Source organism: Rhinoraja longicauda, chromosome 28 (assembly GCF_053455715.1).
Source record: "Rhinoraja longicauda isolate Sanriku21f chromosome 28, sRhiLon1.1, whole genome shotgun sequence".
NCBI lineage: Eukaryota > Metazoa > Chordata > Chondrichthyes > Rajiformes > Arhynchobatidae > Rhinoraja > Rhinoraja longicauda.
In genome coordinates, this window is record NC_135980.1 from 1,119,204 (window position 1) to 1,143,218 (window position 24,015).

The 24,015-nt window shown below is 46.6% G+C and overlaps 1 protein-coding gene across 1 annotated transcript in view; it reads right to left on the reverse strand.

The window, feature by feature from the left end:
• Window positions 1-1,036: 1,036 nt before the first annotated feature.
• The window catches only part of LOC144607448 (putative G-protein coupled receptor 139), a 45,606-nt gene continuing 22,627 nt past the window's right edge, over window positions 1,037-24,015 (reverse strand). Inside the window, exons 2-3 of the mRNA XM_078424308.1 lie at window positions 7,447-7,557; window positions 1,037-1,965 (exon numbers count right to left, since the gene is read on the reverse strand). Of these exons, the coding sequence (XP_078280434.1) occupies window positions 1,037-1,965; window positions 7,447-7,557 (1,040 nt within the window). The remainder of the gene's footprint in view (window positions 1,966-7,446; window positions 7,558-24,015) is intronic.

Below are 24,015 nucleotides of genomic sequence, written 5' to 3' on the forward strand. Positions count from 1 at the left end.
TATTTGGAGTGCAAGTGTCTGAGGCGTGTTCATATGGAGGAGTATAAAATCGTGAGGTGGACAGAGTGAATGCCTTAGAGTGGTTTATCCAAAGTTGGGGAATCAAAAGCTAGTAGGGCCTAGTTTTAAGGTGGGAGGGAAAAGTGGCAAAGACAATAGTTGCATTGAAGACACTTTTCGATAGCCACCTGATTCTGCAGGAAATGCAACGGTATTGATAATGTGCAGAAAAATAACAGGTGATCCTGTGTGTTGGGCACAGACATTGTGGGCCGAAGAAACTTCTCTTGCCTTGTGCTGTACCGTGTTCTATTTTCTACCTCTGCCACCAAATGGTCTATTGGTCGGAAATGCTGCATGGCTTTGATCCAAAAGGGGGTTATGAAATACAGTGCGATCTTCGTGCATTTATTGCTCTGAAGTAACATGTTGTTTTGACACTTTCCGGAACCGGAAATGTACCTTATGTACATTACATTGATTGATTTTAAGACTGCCCAAGTCACCTCTTTAATTCTGGAATCTGTCTCTTCTTTTCGGCCGCGATGATGGCGATTTATGCACCTGAGCCTGCATATTATGGTTGAGGGATCTTCGAGTCTGGGGTTTCATTGAAGATATATTTAATGATCTCAGGATCTACAAAACATTGTTGCTGTCCCATTGGTCAGGAGACATTTACTATCTTAGGTTGAGCTGAAGTATTTGTTCAATATCTTCCCAAATTCCAAAGTACCAATTTAACCAGATTTATTTTATTGATCAGTGGTGCTGTATCAGTATAATGTGACGGATTGGTAGAACGTCCTATATTATTGTGACACCAAGTACTGGGGTAACATCTCTGGAGAACATGGATAGATGACGATTCGGATCGGGCCCTACTCCAAAGGTGCTGTCTGGCTCGCTGAGTTACTCCAGCACTTTGTGACTTTTTTATTGGAACCAGTATTTGCTCTTCCTTCTTTCTCTATTGCTGAAGGTGTTTTCTACTTACTGCTTGAGAGAATATTAGAGAGAAGATGCATTCGGCAAGTCACCCCGCACAAATTCTCCACCTCCTCTCATGACTGATGAATTTTACAATGAGCGTGAAGGGATATTTCACCAAATCTTTCAGCTGCTGTCTGAATTTAGTTTGGGTCGCGACGTAAAGAGCAGTGTTTGTGCAGCAACTCAGAAGCTGCAACATGAAGCCCAGTTCTTGCAGCGAATTAGGTGGGAAAGAAGATTCAATTCCCAGGTCATACATTCTCCCCCATATACTGTACACCATATAAACGGCCCACAACAGGATGAAGTTGCCTGAGATGGCCAACAGGAGTATCAAGGACTTCTTCCGGCTCTCAATCTCTGGGTCTCTGGCGCTCTCTCCACTGCTGCGATCCCGGAGTCTCTTGCGCGCTCTGCCGGCCACTAAAACATATTTGGTCGTCAAGACGTTGAGCAGGAGAATGAAGATAAATGGGAGTCCCGGGGTGATGAGATAATGGAGGAACTCAATTGCTGCCCAGACTGACGAGGTCAGTACACCGGCTCTTTCCCGGCAAAACCAAGGCACATAATCAAGGTGGTATTCACCTCTAAACATAAAATACCAGAAAATATTATTTAAACAACTCAGCACAGTCATGGTCCCCAGAACAACAGCCGCCGTTCTCTCGGTGCAATATTTAGTTCGCAGCTTCTGGCAGCAAATAGCCACAAATCGATCAAAGGTAAAGCTGACGGTGAACCAGACAGAGCAGTCGGTGGCTGCGGAGACCAGGACAGCGTGGATATTACACACATGGACGGAATACATGAAACTGAACTGTTCCCTGTAAGCCATGGGTAATTGCTTCATTATCAGATCGAAGATCACGACCAGTAGATCCGCCGTTGCCATGGCCACCAGGTAGCGAGTGACACCTTTGGAGAGGCCACACTTTCCACGGGACAGGATCACAATCGTCACCATGTTCACTGCGTGGAGGTGAAGGCACCGGAGAATTAACCTTCACGCCGAGACCGAGGTTACCTGCTTGATTTATGGATTCGTACAGTCGCACTGCACATACACAAGCCTTTAGGCCCAACATGCCCTTACCGACCATCTACACCAGCCCCACCCGCCCCCGTTTCACCCATATCCCTCTGAACCTTTCCTCTCCTTGTACCTGTCCAAATGGATTGTAATTGTTGCTGTAGTGCCTGCCTCAAACACGTTAACTACTCTAACTTACCTTACTCTATGTTTAACTACTCTAATCTACTTAACTGCTTAACTTAACTACTCTAAACTAAATCACCTCCTCATATAGCCATTCCATATAGCCAGCACCTTTTGTTGAAAATGTTTCCCCTCGTGTTTCTATTAAATCTTTCCCCTCTCCGCTGAAACCTGTGTCATCGGGTTCCGTACTCTGGGTAATTTATTCTTATCTATTCCAATAATTATGTTCAACAGCTCTATAAAATCACCCTGTGCCCCTTGGAATAAATTCCTCCCCAACCTCTCCCTGTAGCTCAAGCCCTCGTCCTGACAGCATCCTGGTAAATCTTCTCTGCTCACTTTCCACCTGAACAACATCCGTAGCAGGGTGACCAACACTGAACACAATACACCAAGTGCAGCCTCACCGGCACCTTGTACAACTATAACATGACATCTCAACTTCCATACGCAATATCCTGACTGACGAAGGACTATCTACCTGTGAAGCCGCTTTCAAGGAACTATGTACCTGCACTCCTAGATCACTCTGGTCCATAACACTCCCCATGGTTCTCCTATTCACCGCGTGGCGGAGCGGTGGCGCGGCGCTTGATTTGCTGTCTTGCAGTGCCAGGCCCCGGGTTCCATCCTGACGACTGGTTGTGGCTGCGCGGTGTTTCTACGTTCTTTCTTTGAACCCGTGGGTTTCCTCCGGGTCCCTCCTACACTCCAAAGACTAATAGGTTTGTAGGTTGATTGGCTTTGGCAAAATAGTAAGTTGTTCCTAGTGCTGTAGGATAGTGCTAGTTTATGGGCTAGTCGCTGGTCGGCGCAACTGGGTGGGCAGAAGGGCCTGTTTCCGGCTCTATCTCTAAAGTCAAAAGTGTAATCACTAACTTGGATTTGCAGTCAGGTCGCGGTATCCAGTGATGCAGGAAAGTTATTCTACACGTATCAGAGTTGTCAAAGCGGTAGCCATGTATCTTTCAGAGAAATTTAGACAATAGACAATAGACAATAGGTGCAGGAGTAGGCCATTCAGCCCTTCGAGCCAGCACCGCCATTCAATGCGATCATGGCTGATCACCCTCAATCAGTACCCCGTTCCTGCCTTCTCCCCATACCCCCTCACTCCGCTATCCTTAAGAGCTCTATCGAGCTCTCTCTTGAAAGCATCCAACGAACTGGCCTCCACTGCCTTCTGAGGCAGAGAATTCCACACCTTCATCACCCTCTGACTGAAAAAGTTCTTCCTCATCTCCGTTCTAAATGGCCTACCCCTTATTCTCAAACTGTGGCCCCTTGTTCTGGACTCCCCCAACATTGGGAACATGTTATCTGCCTCTAATGTGTCCAATCCCCTAATTACCTTATATGTTTCAATAAGATCCCCCCTCATCCTTCTAAATTCCAGTGTATACAAGCCCAATCGCTCCAGCCTTTCAACATACGACAGTCCCGCCATTCCGGGAATTAACCTAGTGAACCTACGCTGCACGCCCTCCATAGCAAGAATATCCTTCCTCAAATTTGGAGACCAAAACTGCACACAGTACTCCAGGTGCGGTCTCACCAGGGCCCGGTACAACTGTAGAAGGACCTCTTTGCTCCTATACTCAACTCCTCTTGTTACGAAGGCCAACATTCCATTGGCTTTCTTCACTGCCTGCTGAACCTGCATGCTTCCTTTCATTGACTGATGCACTAGGACACCCAGATCTCGTTGAACTCCCCCTCCTCCTAACTTGACACCATTCAGATAATAATCTGCCTTTCTATTCTTACTTCCAAAGTGAATAACCTCACACTTATCTACAATTTACCAACCAATTGCAATTTACATTTAGGATGGAATTGCACGCGGGAAATTGCATGTTCTTAGACATCGGCCTTAGATACACATTGAACGGGGGAGAGCATGGGATGTGATCAGGAGCACATGAGCAGCGGTTCCGGGGGGGGGGGGGTGGTGGTCAGTGCAGCCGAGCTCGTAACTGCACACACAGTGTGACCTATGGGTGCATTTTTCTTCACTTTTCTCAATCAGTATCACTTATTCAAAATATAACAATCAGCCCAGATGCACGTTTAGGATCATTGACAATATATTGTGGACAGGCTGGAATGGGTTAATTAGGCCCATCTGTTACTTATCAATCCTCGGTGACCTGGGGACTCGATAGTTGAACCGACAATTTCAATGTTCGCGCAGAGATCTTACAATGCTGACAGCCTTCAACAGGAATGACATTGAGGTCACCAGCGAGATCCGAAAACCCTTCACAGGAGCTTAATCAAATACCAAGTGACATTGATCCCAGTGAAGTGGTTTCACGGAGATGCGCATAAGCTTGGGCAGAGTGTACGTTTAAAGACGTGGAACTTCAGTGGACAAACTGATCCTGTGGCACAAGCGATAAACTCACACAGTTCAAATGACATGCGGGCGCAGAATAATATCAGCATTGAGCACGAAATGGTCAAACTTTTCGAAAAAATAACATCGATTAGCAGTGTAAGATCGCAATGGAAAGGCGAAAAGATGGTGCTTGAAGTTACGAGTGATTTATTAAAAATGTGCGCACTAGAAGGTCAGCTTTGGTTGGCCTTCTGGTGCGCACCAGTTTAATTTAGGAGCCAAAATGGAAAGGACGCGAGTTGGTGATTGAAGAAACAGGCCAAAGCTGACCTCCTCGTGCGCACCAGTTTAATAAATCGCCCGTTACTTCAAACACCAACTCCCCGTGGTTTTTCATTGTTTGCTCCTACAAGCAGTTAGTTAAAAGGGAACTTCTGGAGCAACAATACGGTTCAGGCAGCATCTGTGGAGGGAACGGGCAGACGTTGTTTCGGGTCGTAACACTTCTTCAGTCTGAAAAAAGATACCAACCGAAATGATGTTTGTCCAATCCCTCCCTCGATGCTGCCCGCCCTGCAGTTCTTCCAGCGGTCTTTTATTTTGTTGAAGAATGCTCCATCTGCAGTTTTTTGTGTCTATTCGTAGGTAAACGTCAACGCAAAAGCAGCCGCGCGACGCGTTCAAGTAGCGGCATGAGGTGACAATATCAGGTTACAGTCAAAGTGCAGAAACGGATATCTGCAAATGTTTGCCAGCACGGACGGTACGACGTAACAAAAAGGGATAACAATGCAACATCTACGTCGTTAGCTATTAATAAATCTCTAATTTACCAATGGTTAATGCACAACTTCCAAACATGAAGATAAATTAAAATAAATAATGCATATTGACCACGAGGATTTTCCATTCAATTCAGACCACCACACCCAGACAGATTGATCTGCTTTATGGAGGCGGTGGAAGAGTCTTTGGCAGAAAAGACACGGATAATCGCGGAAATTTGGGCCGATGCAAGAAACGCGTGTTCTTCCCATTGTGGTAGAGAGCAGAGAAGAGAAGGACTTTGATGCAAAAATCTTGCACTCCACCCTGTTGTGCACCCATTTCACCGCTATCACACCGCCGTTTCGCCTCTCCAATTTCCACCTGTATCTCTCCCTTTAGCTGTACATGTCATTCCTTCCCTTCCCTTATCCAACACCCATTAATCTCCTTTTCATACTTAAACTTTACCAACCATCTGCCCAATCAGCCACCACCCCCCCCCCCCCCCCCCACACACACACACACACACACACACACACACACACATACCCACCTACCCACCTATCATTTGCCAGCTTTTTTCCCGCCTTTTTTTCACCGTCCTCTCCTCTACAACAATCGGTCTGAAGAGGGGATCCCACCTAAACCGTCGCGTCGCCATGTCCTCCAGAGATGCTGCCTGGTCCGCCGAGGTTGCTCCAGCACTCTCCATGTGTTTTGTTTTTGGTAAACGAGCATCTGCACTTTCTTGTCTCGAAGTGCTAGCCAGAGACTGCCTGTTTGGGCAAATCCCACTTTCTACATTCTTACATTGAACTATGCTCCCAGATTCCTGACTCCGCTCCCATCACTCGCCCAATAGTGATATTATCTTAAATAACTTCAATATTCTAACTCAAATCCTGGGTAGCGGAATGACCCCTGACCATTTATTATCCAAGTACGTGTATCTGTTTAATTTACATTGAGTTGAGAGATTATAGATTATAGATTATATTGGATACTGTCGCATCATTTCTAGAATCATGTTGTCTAAAAACAAGGTTTTCCAGTATTTTAGACAATTTCTAGTTCTGTTACACATGAGCCTGTCCATGTTTACCTTTCGTTGCTTCTCGTTAGCTTCAATTAATAGTTTGTTTCATTATATCTCACAAAGTCCAACCATCCTTCGTTTCTGCAAGCCTGACTTGAAGAGTTACCCCTTCCCCCCTCCCTCCCCCTCCCCCCTACCCCCTCTCTCTCTCTCTCTCTCTCTCTCTCTCTCTCTCTCTCTCTCTCTCTCTCTCTCTCGGCTGGGGTGAGCATTCCCCCCCCCCCCCCTCTCTAGAGTTACCCCCCTCTCTCTCTCTCTAGAGGCTGGGGTGAGCATTGTGTGGAAACATCAAATCGCGAGTTATTGGCGGAAATAAGCAGAAAGAAGTGAACACATTTTGCAGAAATGTTGCTTCACTGAGGGCCAAGTTTGATCTGCCAGCACAAGGGTAACCGCTTTACGAGACAGTTCGAGTTTGTAAACAGGGTCCGGCATTGTGAAGTCCATTAACTTGGAGGTTCATCAGAACAGAGCGGGAAAACCGTGCCTGATAATAACGAAGACGTGGCTGATCGATTCAACAAGTCTGCAGAAGCAGTTGGAGAAAGGTGATAATATAGAAATATCTGTGGACACGATGAGTGATCGGCAGAGTATGTGAGCGGTGTAGGAAGGAACTGCAGATGCTGATTTAAACCGAAGATCGACACAAAAAGCTACAGTAACTCACCGACCCGCAGTCTGAAGAATAGTCTCGGTCCGATACGTCACCTATTCATTTTCTCCAAAGATGCTCTCTGACCGGTGAGTTACTCCAGCTTTTTGTTTTTTATCTGTCTTGACATTGTGAGCGGTATGGATTATGCTTAGATATTGCGCGGGAACAGTAGGATGACGGCAGAAGACATGTGTGAAGAAAACACGTTGATATTGCAAAGACTGAAGCGAAGGGATTGATGACACGACACCTCTCAGAGTTTACTGTGGTCGGAGAGGTGAAGGGCAAGCTCCCACTACTGGCGAGGAAGTAAATTACAGGAAGGATAAAGCACCCAGCGAAAGATTGGGTGTGAATGGAGTACTTACCGGGAACAGCAACGGCACCAAGGAGAGGGTAATACACAGGCTGTATGACAAAGAGTGCATACCAGATCCGATCGTCTATTGATAACCAATCATAATCCGCAGAAACATATTCTAGCGCCCAAAAGATATTCTTTGCCATGGATTTAAAAGTGCGCTCTCTTTCGATCCTCAAACCACGTTGATGCGGTTGGTTCCCTTTCAGTGCGGGACCCACGGCTCCTCCAATACAATGGAATAACTCGCTGGAAATTGTATCTTATTAATAGAAGAATTAAATTCTCCCGTGGGAAAACTATGCCCCGTAGAGATTCACTTCAGTACACTCAGTGAACAAACAGGCTGAGCTAACTCATTTCTGCCCAACAGTCTCCATAAAGGGCGGCACGGTAGCGCAGCGGTAGAGTTGCTGCTTTACAGCGAATGCAGCGCCGGAGACTCAGGTTCGATCCTGACTACGGGTGCTGCACTGTAAGGAGTTTGTACGTTCTCCCCGTGACCTGCGTGTGTTTTCTCCGAGATCTTCGGTTTCCTCCCACACTCCAAAGACGTACAGGTATGTAGGTTAATTGGCTGGGTAAATGTAAAAATTGTCCCTAGTGGGTGTAGGATAGTGTTAATGTACGGGGATCGCTGGGCGGCACGAACTTGGTGGGCCGAAAAGGCCTGTTTCCGGCTGTATATATATGATATGATGATGATATGATAAACATTAAGTTGAGTGTTTACCAGGAGTGGTCACGGTGCGTGAAGCTGGCTTGTGGGCGGACTGCTCAAAGAATCGGCCCATCAAAGGTCGCCCATCCCGGGACAATGGCGTGGCGACTGGAAACAGGATTTCAATATTGTTGTGGCCATTTGGAAAATGAAAAATAATAATTTGAATCAGTACGGTTCCTTATAATTGTGGGGTGGCCGTTTCTGGTGAGGTGCATCTTGAATAAAACTATTAGTCCCCGACGATTTCAATATGGGTAAACGCCAAGTATTTGAGCTCAGTGCTCTCCGCCAAAACGTTACCTATTTCTTTCATAGAAAAGTGGTAGGGCTGATGTTTTGGCAATGTTACATATCTTTACAAATGATCACAACTTCTGCTCTGTGTTACTCAATGTGAACCAAGGGAGGCCGTGAAAACATGGGCTTCATGTTCGAAGGACTTACATTGAACGGTCACAATTGAACATTCAATGGTCACAATGGCACGGCGGTCTTGTTCATGGCTTGGTATTTTGGGTTTATGATTAGTTTATTGTTGTCAAGGTAACGATTAAAATTAAAATATTATATCCAATCACATCAGATAATGCTATGCATGAATGGAATGAAGACAAACTTAATTACAATAGGCAGAGATAAGGAGAAGGTCCAAATAGCAGAATATCGCTCTCAGCTTTGAAGCACATCAGTTCCGTGGACAAAGGCCAATATCCGCAGTAGGGTAGAAGTGAATAAGACAGTACCCTAAATTATGGAAGGACTGTTGAGCAGTCTGATAACAGAGGGATGAAACGTTGTTCCTAAGTCTGGTGGTGCGCACTTTCAAGGTTATGTACCTTCCGCCGGAGAGGAGCGGGGAGAAGAAGGGATGGCTTCTTTTCCGAGGCAGCGTGAAGTGTAGCTTGGAAGAGAATAGGTAAATTAGGAAAAATCATCATGTAAAGAGAATCCAATCAATTGTAGGCCGATGAGCCTCATGATAGTGGTAGGGATGTTATTGGAGAGCATACTTCGGGGTTGGATTTGGTCTTATTTACAGGAGAATGGGCACATTAGGGACAGTCAGCATAGCTCTGTACATGGCAGGTCATGTCTTATTCATTTGGTGGAGGTTTTTGATTAAGTGACGAAGATGTAGGTAGTGCAGTGGATGTTGTCTACGTAGATTGTAGTGAATTATTTGATAAAGTTCTCTATGGTGGCCTCATCCATGGAGATTAAGATTCATGGGATTAACACAATGTGATGTGGTGAAACGCCTTGGACATCAATATAGATGGATTGGTGAGATTGCAAACGGCACCTAGACTGCTGGTGTCGTGGACTATGAGGAAGGCTGCAAAAGTATACAGTGGATTGTACTGTAGATCAGCTACGAAAATGGCTGGAAAATGGCAGATGGAGTTTAACCTCAGCAAGTGTGATGTGATGCAAGTGTGATGTGATGGGAGGTTGAATGTGAGGGAAAACTGTACAATTAATTGCATGACACCCCCAACAACAGCATAGATGTACATAAGGATCATGGGGTTCAGGATCCTAACTCTCTGAAAGTGGTAGTAGATAGGGTAGTGAAGAACTGAAGGTATATGTTATAATTTCCTTCATTGGTTGAGGCATTGAGTAGAAGAATCAGGAAGTCATAATGCAGCTTTCGGACATTCTTTCATCTGCATTTGGAGTATTGCATGCAGTTCTGGTCACCCTATTGCACGACGGATGTGGAGGCTTTGCAATGGGAACAGAGGAGGTTCATGTGAGTGGTGGTGGGATCATGTTGAAGATGAATGGGCAAATAGGAATTAACGGGTCCTTTTCAGAATGGCAGGCAGTGACTGGTGGGGTGCCGCAAGGATCCGTCCTGGGACCCCAGTTATTTACAATATATCTTGACGATTTAGCTGAGGGAATTAAATGTAGTAACTCCACGTTTACGGATGACACAAAGCTGTGTGGCAGTGTGAGCTGTGAGGAGGATGCTATGAGGCTGCAGGGTGGTGCAACGAGACCTGGGTGTCCTTGTACATCAATCACTGAAAACAGGTACAGCAGGCAGTGAAGAAAACAAATAGCATGTTGGCCTTCATAGTGAAAGGATTTGAGTATATGAGCAAGGAGGTCCTACTGCAGTTGTACAGGACCCTGCTGCGACTACACCTGGAGTATTGTGTGCAGCTTTGGTCTAGTTTGAGGAAGGACATTCTTGCAATTGAGGCAGTGCAGCGTAGGTTCATCAGGTTAATTCCCGGGATGGCGGGACTGACATATGGTGAAAGAATGGGTTGGCTAGGGTTGTATTCACTAGAATTTAGAAGGATGAAAGGGGATCTTATTGGAACATTTAAAATTCTTAAGGGATTGGACAGGCTCGTTGCAGAAAAAATGTTCCCGATGTTGAGCAAGTCCAGGACCGGGGGTCACATTTTAAGAATAAGAGGTAGGCCATTTAGGACTGAGGTGAGGAAAAACTTTTTCACCCAGAGAGTTGTGAATCTCTGGAATTCTCTGTCACAGAAGGCAGTGGAGGCCAACTCACTGGATGTTTTCAAGTTAGATTCAGTTGTGAGGACGAACGGAAACAATGGATATGGGGGAAAAGCGGGAACGGGGTACTAATTTTGGATGATCAGCAATGGTCATATTGAATGGCGGTGCTGGCTTGAAGGCCCGAATGGCCTACTCCTGCATCTATTTTCTATGTTTCTAAGATGTCAGAAATGTCAGAGAATAATTTGTTGGATATGAAGTTGGATATGAAGTCAATAAGGACCAGTTCAATCTGGGAGGTGGGGGAGGGAGAGCTGACAAACGAGATAGTTATAATGTGGGATGAGGGGTCCATCTGTTACAGCAGAGGAGGCAAATCACGTTGACTAAAGAAAGTGGACATCTCAGATAGACATCTCAGGAAAGCCTTACCTTGGTAGCAGATGTGGCAGAGATGAGGAAATTTGGAAAAGGGGAGGGTGCCTTTGCAGGAGGCAGAGTGGGAGGAGGTGGAGTCCAGATAAATGTGGTTGATGTCAGTCGATAGTCTATCACCTGTGATGGACACAGGGAGGTTAAGAAAGTGGAGAGTGGTGTCATCGATAGTCCAAGTGAAGTTGAGGGCAGGGGGGAACTTAATGGTAAAAGTGAATGAAATAAATTAGTTCTGCACGTGCGCACGAGGCAGTCCCAATGCAGTCGTTGATGTCGCAAAGAAAGCGTCGGGGAATGTGGCCAGTGTGCGTTTGGAACTAGGATTGTTCGAGGTAACCAACAAAAATACAGGCATGTCTCTCAGACGTGTTGGTCACCTGGAGGATGCGAATGAAATCCATGATTTCTAGTTGGGGCTTGCACGAATCGATTTCTTTGGTGCATAGTCCTCTACACACTCGCTGAAGAAGTTTGTGAAAGCAGTGGCATATATCCTTGTATATGGACCAGTCCGCCGACTCAACAGAGTCGTGAAGTATCTCGTCATCGCGATCACTGCAGATGTGGTCCAATAAGCGCCATTACATATTGGAGATAATTTATTTGTCAGCGGACGAAAACTCAAAAGGACAAACAAAAACAATAGAGCAGATTGCATTGGGGCTCGGGAGAGTGAAACATACAAAAACAATAGAGCAGATTGCATTGGGGCTCGGGAGAGTGAAACATACAAACAGACAGAGAGGATGTTCTGGCACTCTTGATTCAAATATATATCGCGCAACATTACTCCAGCGCCCTGTACTGAGTATCTTTCTCTTTACATCATGATGGGACATTGTCGCAGTGCTAATGTTTTAGGTGCCGGAGATGTCACTGGTGCCGCAGTGGACGCTGTTAAATTCCCCGCTAGTTAAAATCCCCCGCTGTTTTTTTTGGGTTCTTTTTTTACAGAGGTGCCGGAGCGGCGCGCCGGTGAGCTCCGCCAGCTCTGCACCCCTGGTTGGGAAAATAAATTGAATTTATTGGGTCTATTGGGAAAAAAAGTTAAATTAAATTAATTTGAAAAAGTGAATTTTAAACCGATGCAGGCAGACAGGGTACAGGTCTGTAACGTTACAGGATTCAGTGCACAACGATTGCTGGACAAACGGATTTTATCTATGGCATTACTTCCAAGGACAGTTTTTGTGCTTGTGATGTGCTCAAAATAAGAGGGCACAGGACAAAGGGGTGAGGATGGAGTTTTAAAGCGATACAAAGTGCTGGAGTAACTCACCGGGTCAAGCAGCATCTCTGGAGAGCATGGATAGGTGATGTTTCCAGTCGGGACTTCTCAGCGCACGGTAGCACCGCGGTGGAGTTGCTGCCTTACAGCGCCAGAGCCCAGGTTCGATTCTGACAATGGGTGCTGTCTGTCCGGAAAATTGACGTTCTCCCCGTGTCCTGCGCGGATTATCTCCAGGATCTCCTGTTTTCCTCCCACACTCCGAACCCGCACGGGTTTGTAGGTTATTTGGCTTGACAACATTGTAAATTGTCCCTAGTGTGTGTAGGATATTGTTTGTTTTCAGGGATCGCGGGTCGGCGCGGACACGGTGGAACGAAGAGCCTGTTTCCACGCTAAACTAAACTAAACTTCAAACTGATTTTAGGGGTGTGGGCGAGGGCGCAAGCCCACACGCGAGGCGTGGGCAGGACAAAGCGTGGCAGCTGGCAGGCAATCAGTGAACAAAAAAATGCCGATGCTGGAATATGCACAAAAGGATGCTCTAGTAACTCAGCAGGCCAGGTAGCATCTCTGGAGTACATCGATAGGTCCCGTTTCGGGTCGAGACACAACCCAGGTAAGAGGGTATTTTATTCACAGATGGGGACCAGTGAGAGAGGGTCTCACACAACTCCCGTCGGAGAGAGAACTTCATCAAAGTAGGCATACTTGGTTTCTGAATTTTTAAGGGGAATGGAGGGAAACGTTTTCCTTTCTTGATATGCAGATTGTAGTTGGCATCTAGAACTCGCTATCAGAGGTGTTAGGGTTAGATACATCTCACCGCGGTTAAGAAACATTCAGACACGCAATTACATTAACAAGACACAGAAGGATCCATAATGTGTGTGATATCGACATATGATTGTGTGGGCATCTATATTACTGTAGGTGGGCAAAAGAAAAGATCAGCATTGCGCTGGTGGACCGAATGGCCCGTTTAGTGCCGAATTAGGTTGTGACTCTCTAAAGTGAATAGTATTACAAGTAACACAAGACGCTCAGCGTGGTCCCAGTCACCATCCTGTCCGTTGTAATGACACAATTCATTTTGATTTCAACAAAATCAGGGTTTGTGGGGAATTGGTACAGAATGGGATTGAGGCCAGTGTGCAGTGTTTTCCTCGTATTGTTTGTTCCGCACCTCAGGGCCTGGTGGTCAATGGCGGTTCCTACTTCCTTTTAGATCCGCCTCTGAGCTCCAGAAAGCCGCATTCTGGATTTCCCTTTGCTCCCGGGGCTCTAGGCTTTAGAGATACAGCGCGGAAACAAGCCTTCAGCTCACCGAATCCGCGCCGACCAGCAACACCCGTACACAGGTTCTATGGAGCCCTTTCACAGCAGGTCATAAGGTCAAAGGCACGGAGTCGCTCAAGCGTTCTGGAGGTCAAGCAAACTTCTGGCATACCCTCGTTATACAGGCAACACGTCCGTCCCGCTGAGCTACTTCGGCATTTTGTCTACCTTCGATTTAAACCAGTATCTGCACTTCTTTCCTACACATTTTGTCCGTTCCACTGCAAAATCTCCTCAAGAATCTACTTTGAAGAAGTTCGCCTCCTCTCTCCGACGAGAGAGGAGGAGAATGCACTGAGTTACCAACAGGCTGTGCCCGGGAATTGATTGCAGAGAAGGATGACTGAGATGACAGCGCACACACACACACACACACACACACACACACACACACACACCAGCTCTATAGTGTGCCGTGGGTCACCAGGTGTCAGGTTTACACTGCGTTTCAAATCACGATGATTCACGATCGGCACCGCCGTTGTCACATTGGACCTCTTCCCTCTCGTGTCTTGCTATCTTTGAATTTTGCAGGGAATTGGAAGCTTAGAACATGTTGTCCTCCACAATGTGTAGGGTGGAACTGCAGATGCTGGTGTAAACCGAAAATAGAGACAGAATGCTGGAGTGACTCAGTGGGACAGGTAGCATCCCTGGAGAGAAGGAATGGGTGACGCCTCGGGTCGCGAAGGATCTGGACCCAAAACGTCCCTCTCTCCCGCCGAGTTACTCCCAGCATTCTGTATCTAACGTGTCCTCCACCGCGTTATCTCAAGGGGGAGCGGTTTTCAAACTGCGATGTTAACCATTGTATTGTAATGAGTGGAAACCCGATCTGCCATCCGTGGCCAGAGAGGCTTCACTTCATGCACTGGTATCTGCCACAGACACAAGTCAAGGCACATTTATGACATACAGGGAAACAACAGTTAAGCAGCCTGATATGATTAAGCACTGTATTTATGTGGTGCCAGTCATAAAGATTTTTGGTTAGTGTTGCAAGTTTAGTGGCGATTTTGGCTTCAGAGTCTCTGGTAGAATTCTAGCTAAATTCTGGGAAAAAACGTAAGTTCAAAAAACATAAATTCAACGTAAGTGCTTGCCTCCAGTGCACCGCTTGTCCCCCAGAAGGCGTTGCGTGGCAACAGTACGGGTCGTTACCTCGCCTGCCTTGGAAGGGCTCTATTCTACATTAGGGACAATTTACAGAAGCCAATTAACCTACAAAGCTGTATGTCTTTGGAGTGTGGGAGGAACCGGAACACCCGGAGAAAACCCACGCGATCACAGGAAGAAAGTACAAATACCACCCAAGTCAGGATCGAATGTGGGCCTTTGGCGCTGTGAGGCAGCAACTCTACCGTTACGCCACTCGGCCGCCCAGAAGGAAAAATCGGGACGGAGACTTGGGTGAGAGATTCAGGATGGAAAACAACTCCTACGGTCACTGGCTGACCTCAGCCTTTGCCGTTTTACAGAATACATCCCCGTTGCCGACGCCGGCGCTTACGGTCTATCTCAAGCCACGGATCCTTTGGCCTTTCTCAAACATCTATCCTTCCTGCACCATCCTTCTGCCTCATTTTGTACATTCTAGATGCTCCACTCAGTTATCCCCACGATTCCCCCTCTCAATCTCTGAAACTCCTAACATCCTTCCTCATTCACACGACCCGCAGTGGTGCAGCTGGTAGAGATGCTGCATCACCGCATCAGAAACGCGGGTACGATCCTGACCTTAGGTGCTGTCTGTGTGGACTTTGCATGTTCTCCCCGTGACCGCATAGGTTTCTTACGGGTGCTTCAATCCCGCGTCCCCAACCACAACCGAAAGATGTGCTGGTTTGTAGGTTAATTGGACTCTGTAAATTTCCGCTGGTGTGCAGATAGTTAGTGTATGAGTAAGTGGGATAACGAATGGTTGAACGATGGTCGGCGTGGACTCGATGGGCCGAAAGGCCTGCTTCCAGCCTGTACCTCTCAACATAAACTAAACAATCATTCTCTCTGTACTTTTTATTTTACTCGAGTCCTTTACTCATTTATTTCCTACTGTTTTCACAACGGGATCCTGTCTTCATGCTGCTTGCCCTAACCAAGATCTCACACACAATGGCGCCCCTGTAGAGCTGCTGCCTCACAGCGCCAGAGACCTGGCTTCCATTCTGTCCTCAGGTGCTGTCTGCTTGGAGTTTGAACGGTCTCCCTGTGACAGCGTGCGTTCCTCCGGGTCCTCCAGTTTCTTCCCACATCCCGAAGATGTGCGGGTTTGTTGGTTAACTATTTGTTGGTTGTTATTGAGGGCGTGCAGCGTAGGTTTACTAGGTTAATTCCCGGAATGGTGGTACTATCATATGTTGAAAGACTGGAGCGACTAGGCTTGTATACACTGGAATTTAGAAGGATGAGAGGAGATCTTATCGAAACGTATAAGATTATTAAGGGGTTGGACACGTTAGAGGCAGGAAACATGTTCCCAATGTTGGGGGAGTCCAGAACAAGGGGCCACAGTTTAAGAATAAGGGGCAGGCCATTTAGAACTGAGATGAGGAAAAACTTTTTCAGTCAGAGAGTTGTAAATCTGTGGAATTCTCTGCATCAGAAGGCAGTGGAGGCCAATTCAGCTCTTAAGGATAGAGGAGTCAGGAGGCATGGGGAGAAGGCAGGAACGGGGTACTGATTGAGAATGATCAGCCACGATCACATTGAATGGTGGTGCTGGCTCGAAGGGCCGAATGGCCTCCTCCTGCACCTATTGTCTATTGTCTTAACTGGCCTCTGTAAATTGTCCCTAGTGTGACGGACGCGAAAGTGGGTGAACAGGATCGGAGTACGGGTGGCCGAGGGCCCTGTATCCACTCTGTATCTCTAAACTAACCTAAACTAAACTAAACAAAACTAAACTAAGCTGATCTGAACATAAACATAGCACAAAAAGTAAGGAAATTTGTGTTTGGTAGATTATTTCTTTGTTGTAACAATGCTTCTTGGCAATAAATCTTATACCGTTGGAAAGCCTGTTTATTTCCCTTTTAAATGGTGCCACATTTGTAAGGAACATGCATTTGTGGGATGAGCAGCAGAGCTGAGTATATGGGTTGCGCCCATGAAAAATTTGCCAAATCTTCTCTGCCAATGTCAAACAGCTTATTCTGCTGTTGCTATTGACTCTTGTTTTGAGCTACTGGTACCCCCAGGTGCTGACAATCAGGTGCCTGATTGGTACCTGATTGGCAGCATCTGTAAGCATGGGCCCTGCTACAGTGGTCAGTAGGGGTCTGCTCCAAGAATCGGCATGCCACGTTTGACTGATCTGGATAGGGCCCGTGCGATAGGGCAACTTCAAGCTGCTGTTCCGCAAAACCAAGTTGCGGCATTATTTGGAGTGAGCCCTAATACCATCTCCAAAGTGAAGGCCAAGTTCCATATAACGGGGGATGTCAGAGACAGGCCGCGAAGTGGGCGTCCCAAGAAGACGACACCCGAAGAAGACCGTTTCCTCACCCTGTCAGCACTTAGGAACCGTAGGCTGTCTTCTACAGATTTGCAGTCAAGGTTTGCAGGACGATATGGCCGACGGCTCTCTGCCCAGACAATTCGGAACAGACTGCACGCAGCCAATCACCGGTCTCATAGGGCTGCCAGGAGGCCTGCCATGACTGCCCTTCACCATCAGGCCCGTTTGCGCTGGTGTCGGCAACACGTGCACTGGAACCTGAACATGTGGAGGAGCGTTATGTTCAGCGATGAGTCCAGATTCTGCCTACGGCAGTTGGATCATAGGGTCAAAGTGTGGAGAAGACGCGGAGAACGCTATGCTGATTGCTGCACCGATAGAGTAACATCTTTTGGTGGAGGCAGTGTGATGGTGTGGGGCGGCATCTCCCTCACTGGAAAAACGAGGCTTGTCATCATTGGAGGCAATCTCAATGCAGAGAGATATCGAGATGAGATTCTGCAACCAGTGGCAATCCCATATCTCCATAGTCTGGGACCAAACTCTATCCTCCAAGATGACAATGCTCGCCCCCACAGAGCAGGGTTTCTCAGAGACTACCTCCAGAATTTGGGAGTGGAGAGGATGGAATGGCCTGCCAGCAGTCCTGACCTCAACCCCATTGAACACTTGTGGGATCAGCTTGGGCGTGCTGTTCGTGCCAGAGTGACCAACACAACCACGTTGGCTGACTTGCGACAAATGCTGGTTGAAGAATGGGATGCCATCCCACAACAGTGTGTGACCAGGCTGGTGACCAGCATGAGGAGGAGGTGCCAGGCTGTTGTGGCTGTGTATGGTTCTTCCACACGCTACTGAGGCTCCTGTTTATTAAATGAATAAATTGTTAAATTGCCAATATGTCTTGTTTCTTTAGACTTCAATCATCCAATCCACCAAACAACACCGAACAAGAGTCAATGGCAGAATAAGCTGTTTGGCATTGGCAGAGAAGATTTGGCAGATTTTTCATGGGCGCAACCCACATACTCAGCTCTGCTGCTCATCCCACAAATGCATGTTCCTTACAAATGTGGCACCATTTAAAAGCGAAATAAACAGGCTTTCCAATGGTATAAGATTTATTGCCAAGAAGCATTGTTACAACAAATAAATAATCTACCAAACACAAATTTCCTTACTTTTTGTGCTATGTTTATATACTCCCCCTTCATCGGGGTGCTGGAAGGCTAATATAAAACAAAGAAGCAGGGAGCGCTCAGGGGAGCTCAGGGGTCTGGCAGTATTAGATGAAACAGAAAGAGGGTTGACGTTTCAGGACGTCCATTGAATTCATTAGCCGAAAACTACTGCTATGTTTTTGCCCTGAAATGTGAGCAAGCTCCCAGCGCAAATCAAAATTGTCAGCAGAAGTTTGCAACTTCAATGTTCTCCCCTGTGTAAAACGGCATGACTAGGAAAACACTGTATATATTCAACATTACGACTTGGTGTTTGACAAATAATTTTTGTGCAAGAAGGGGGAAGGGTCGGTTTATACAGGGTAGAACATTGGAGTTACAAACGTCTGTGAACAAATTTAAAATGATGTAAATCTAAGGCACCAAGGTGCTAAATGCGTACTTTACAGAATATCTGTATTCTGTATTCAAGGGGAAGGACACGGAGGACAGTAAGATCAGTGTGGAGATTACTAATATGCAATGTTGAGGCTAAGGTTGTTATTGTCCAGTGTACTTACTGTGAAAAGCTTTGTTTTTGCATGTTATCAAAACAGATTAGATATACCAGAGACACAAAAAGCTGGAGCAATTCAACGGGACAGGCAGCATCTCTGGAGAGAAGGAATGGGTGAAGTTTCGGGTCGAGACCTTTCTTCAGCATAGTCAGGGGAAAGGAAAACGAGAGAGAAATACGTTGATGTGGAGAGATAAAGAACAATGAATGGAAGATATGCAAAAAATAACGATGATAAAGGAAACATGCCATTGTTAGCTGTCTGTTGGGTGAAAACGAGGAGCCGGTGCATCTTGGGTGGGAGTCGGATGGGGAGTGAGGGAATGCCGGGGTTACTTGAAGTTAGAGAAATCAATAAAACCACTGGGCTGTAAACTGCCCAAGATAGACCATACATGAGTATCATCAAGTTAAATTCAAGTACAAAGGCAAAGGGGAAGACACAGAGTGCAGAATATAATTTTCAGCATTTTACCATATCACATCAATAGACAACATCCACAACGGGTAGAGGCGAATCTGACAGTACTCTAGCTTATGGAAGGATCATTCGGAAGCATGATACCAAAGGAAAATAAGCTGTTCCTGAAACTGATGGTAGGAAGTCTAGTCTGCGGATTGGACCGAGCTACATCTACAACTCTCAGCAACGTCTTGCGGTCATGAACAGAACTGCCCTGACACCAAGCTGTGATGCAATCCAATCTGCGTATGTTTTCCATTGAGCATCAATAGAAGTTTGTAAGAATCATTGAATACATGCCAAATTTCCTCGGTCTGCTCAGGAAGTAGAGGCATTGATGTGCCTTCTCTCTGTCGCATCAATTCACGAGAGATTGTTGGTAATATTAACGGTTTTTATGCACGGTTTGAGACGGGTAACACCACCAGCTCGCCGTCTAAAAACAGCACCGAAGGGGCGCTGGCTAGCGAGGCTGGAGGGGGATCCACCGCCGGGGATGTGCACACATTCTCGTGTCCGAGCATGAGGTGAGGTGGGCTCTGACGCGTGTGAACACGAGGAAAGCTGGAGGCCCAGATGGTATATCTGGGCGAGTACTAAAGTCTTGTGCTACTCAGCTTGCTCCAGTGCTCACCACAATATTCAACCTCTCCTTGGCAAAGTCCGTGGTCCCTGCAAGCTTCAAAAGATCCATCATTGTACCGGTGCCAAAGAATGCCTCTCCAGCGTGTTTAAATGACTACCGACCGGTGGCCCTCACCTCGGTTGTCATGAAATGCTTTGAGAGGCTAGTCAAGAAGCACATCTGCGCCCTCCTTCCTCGCAACATGGACCCACTACAGTTCGCATACCGTCCGAACAGGTCCACGGATGATGCGGTCTCCCAGGTTCTACACACCGCTCTCTCTCATCTGGACAGCCAGGGGGGCTATGTGAGGATGCTGTTCATTGACTTTAGTTCAGCATTCAACACAATAGTCCCCAGCAGACTGGTTGAGAAGCTGCTGGAACTGGGGCTTAGCACCCCTCTGTGTGCCTGGGTCCTGGACTTTCTCACTGCCAGGCCCCAAGTGGTCAGGATGGGGGAACACACATCTAGCTCCCTCACCCTGAACATAGGATCCCCCCAGGGCTGCGTCCTTAGCCCCCTACTGTACTCCCTGTACACACATGACTGTGGGGCCAGGTTCAGCTCAAACTCCATCATCAAGTTTGCTGATGACACTGTGGTGGTGGGCCGGATCTCCAACAACGATGAGAAGGCCTACCGGGAGGAGGTGGCTGATCTGGCACTCTGGTGTCAGGACAATAGCCTCCTCTTGAATGTCACTAAAACAAAGGAGCTGATTGTGGACTTCAGAAGGGCTAAACATCCAAGGACGTACACGCCACTGGAGATAAATGGGTCTATTGTGGATAGGGTGAGCAGTTTTAAATACTTGGGAGTCCGCATCGCAGAGGATCTGACATGGGCAACGCACATTGCCGCACTGGTGGGTAAGGCTAAGCAGCGCCTTTACCACCTTAGACAACTGAGGAAATTCAGAGTGTCTCTGAGGATCCTTCATTGCTTCTACTCTGGGGCTGTAGAGAGCATCCTGTCCGGCAACATTACAGTCTGGTTTGGGAACAGCTCTGCCCAGGACAGGATGGCCCTGCAGAGAGTAGTGCGTTCGGCAGAACGCACCATGGGAACTACACTCGTCCCCCTGCAGGACCTATACATCAGGAGGTGCAGATCCAGAGCAAGCAAGATCATGAGGGACCCCTGCCACCCCAGTAACGGATTGTTCCAGATGCTACGATCAGGCAAACGCCTCCGCTGTCACGCTGTGAAAACGGAGAGGATGAGACTGAGCTTCTTCCCACAGGCCATCAGGACTGTCAACTTTTATAACCCCAGACTAAATTTTTGTCGACGCTAATAGTAACTTATTAACTTTATTTATATGCTGTAACTGTAATTCGTTTTGTGCACAACCCGCAGGCATTGCCACTTTCATTTCACTGCACATCGTGTATGTGTATGTGACAAATAAATTTGACAAATAAATTTGACTTGACTTGACTTGCCAAAAAACTTGAAGCTCTCGGTCATTTCCACATCTAAACTATTGATGCTGATTGGGGCATGCTTGCTGAAGTCGATAACTAGTTTTTTCATCTTGGTCTTGCTGAAGTTGAGACCAAGATTGTCGTCTAGCACCATTCAATCGGATTGGATTTGCATACAGATAGAGTGGTGAAAAAAAGTCAACTCAAATATAATGTAGGGAAATGTGAGGTCATGTACTTCAGTGAGCGGGAATGAAAATGCAGGGAGAAATTACATATGGAATACTGAGTAGCAAGGTGCTCTTATGCATGGGGCACTAAAACATTGGCTTGAATGTGCAGCAACCGACTATTCAGGTACACTGGTACACTGGCATTTATTGCAAGGGTTGGTATTTAGACATACACGTGTACTGGATGTTCACAAGACCATGCCTGGAATACTTCGTAAGGTGTGGGGTTCTCTTAGCTCGAAACAGAGATATTTGCAGTGAAAATAGGGCAGAAGTGATTAGTTCAGCTAATTCCAGTAATATTGGTGTTGGCCTAATCACGAATGATCAGAAATGCAGGGTTTTTTGTTTGTAATTGTTGGGAGCTTAGAAGTAAGAGAGGTTGGATTATTACCGGATTCAAATGAGATATGACAGGGTCGATGATGAGATACAGTTACAGAAATAAACAGCATGGAAACAACCCCCTCAAGTTAGGAAAAGGGGACGTACAACGAGATCTGAGTGTCCTAGTGCATCAGTCACTGAAAGGAAGCATGCAGGTACAGCAGGCAGTGAAGAAAGCCAATGGAATGTTGGCCTTCATAACAAGAGGAGTTGAGTATAGGAGCAAAGAGGTCCTTCTGCAGTTGTCCTGGATCACCCGTTATCACAGCTGAAATAAAGAATCTTGGGTTTGATTTAGGTTTAGGTACAATGAAAAGCATTGTTCTGCATGCTGTCCCATGGCGGGACACGTCTTTGATTAAGTTGGTTGATTTTCCCAGGCAGTGTAGATGGGGTCAATGGTGGAAAGTCTGGTCTGTGTGATGGTCTGGGCTACATCTACAACTCTCTGTAATTTTGTATGGGTTTCGGCGGAGCTGTTCCCAAAGGAAGCTGTGATGCAACTCGGAGGTATGCTTTCCATGATGCATCTGAAGAAGTCTGTAAGAATCATTGCAGATATGTATGTCGACTTTCCTCCAGCCTCAACCATTGAAGCGACGTTTGGTTTTCCTGACTCCCATTGTCTCAGACATTGGACAATCCCACAGGCAGAACCCTTGGTAGGGAGGACATAACAAATGAGTCACCCATGTTACAGAAAGTAATGATGTGGGAATAATGGTGAGTCCCCTTCCCCCGCTCTGTCACTTGGCCATAATCCATGACCGTGTCACCCATGGTCAGCCATGATCGAGGGGGGGGCTTAGCTTAACCATCCATTTGCAAGTCTTACACAATTATTCAATTGTGATTGTGATGTCTTTAGAATTTTTAGAGGAAACCGGAGTACGCGGAGAAACCCAACTTAGTCACAGGGAGAACATACAAACTCCGCACAGATAGCACCCGTAGTCAGGATCGAACCCGGGTCTCTAAGCTGCAACCCTACCGGTGCACCACTGTGCCAATTTGATTCGAACAAAAATAGTCCCAGTTTAGTGACTGGAAGTTGCGCAACCTGTCTCTGTTAAGTTTTGACATTAACATTGTCAAAAAAATCCAATAATTGTTTCTGCTTGGCTCGGGCCCTGCCCACTGTGAAGGGAAACTGTTCCGTCTCTCCCAAGTGTGATCAAATCTTTTAAAACGCAATAACCTGACTTTTCATTTGCATAGTCTTGAAGCTAAGATCTGTACATTTCTCCCCACAGTCCTTGTACTTAGACAGGGATCAAATTCTCCTGCATTACTTTGCGGATTTGTCAAGAAGCATGTCATGGTGAACGGGAACAGCTAAGAATCTGAGGGGATTATGTAATCAGAGTGGAGGCTGGATCTTGCTGGTCAACATTGAGGTTTAGATCAGTACAGAAACCGCATCTTTCTCTTCAAGATTAAAGCAATCCAGATAAGGTAGTGGTTAAATATTTGATGAAAGAAAGATACAAAGTGCTGGAGAAAGCAAGTTAGGAGCGGCAGGACAACGTGTGGTAGGACATAGGTGGAGAAACAAAGAAATGCCGATGCCGAATAATGCACAAGAGGACCCAAAATGCAGAATAATTCAGTAAGTCAGGCAGCAACTCTGGAGAACATGGATAGGTGATGTTTTGGGTCGGGGCCCTTCTTCATACCGATTAGGTAACGCTTTAGGTCGGACCCTTCTTCAGATTGGCTAAATTTGATGGCTTGTGCTAGTTTTTTTTGGTGCTGTGCGTCCCTGGTCGCTTTCTGCTTTGAGGCTAATGTTCCATGTGACCTTTACTCCCGTCGCATTGAGAAACCGGAGCAGGATGAGTGCAGCAATGTTCTGGAGAGAATTGTGTGAGTACTGCAGGTGAAGGAGGAGGTGAACCAGAGCATTGTGGATCTGCTCCTACTCTCCACTGAGCGTGTGGTGACTGCTCACTTCATCAGCATTGGCCTTGAGTGTTAATTAAAGGATTGTTTACACCATTCCCTCTAATTCGGAGTTCAGGAACACTTCTTC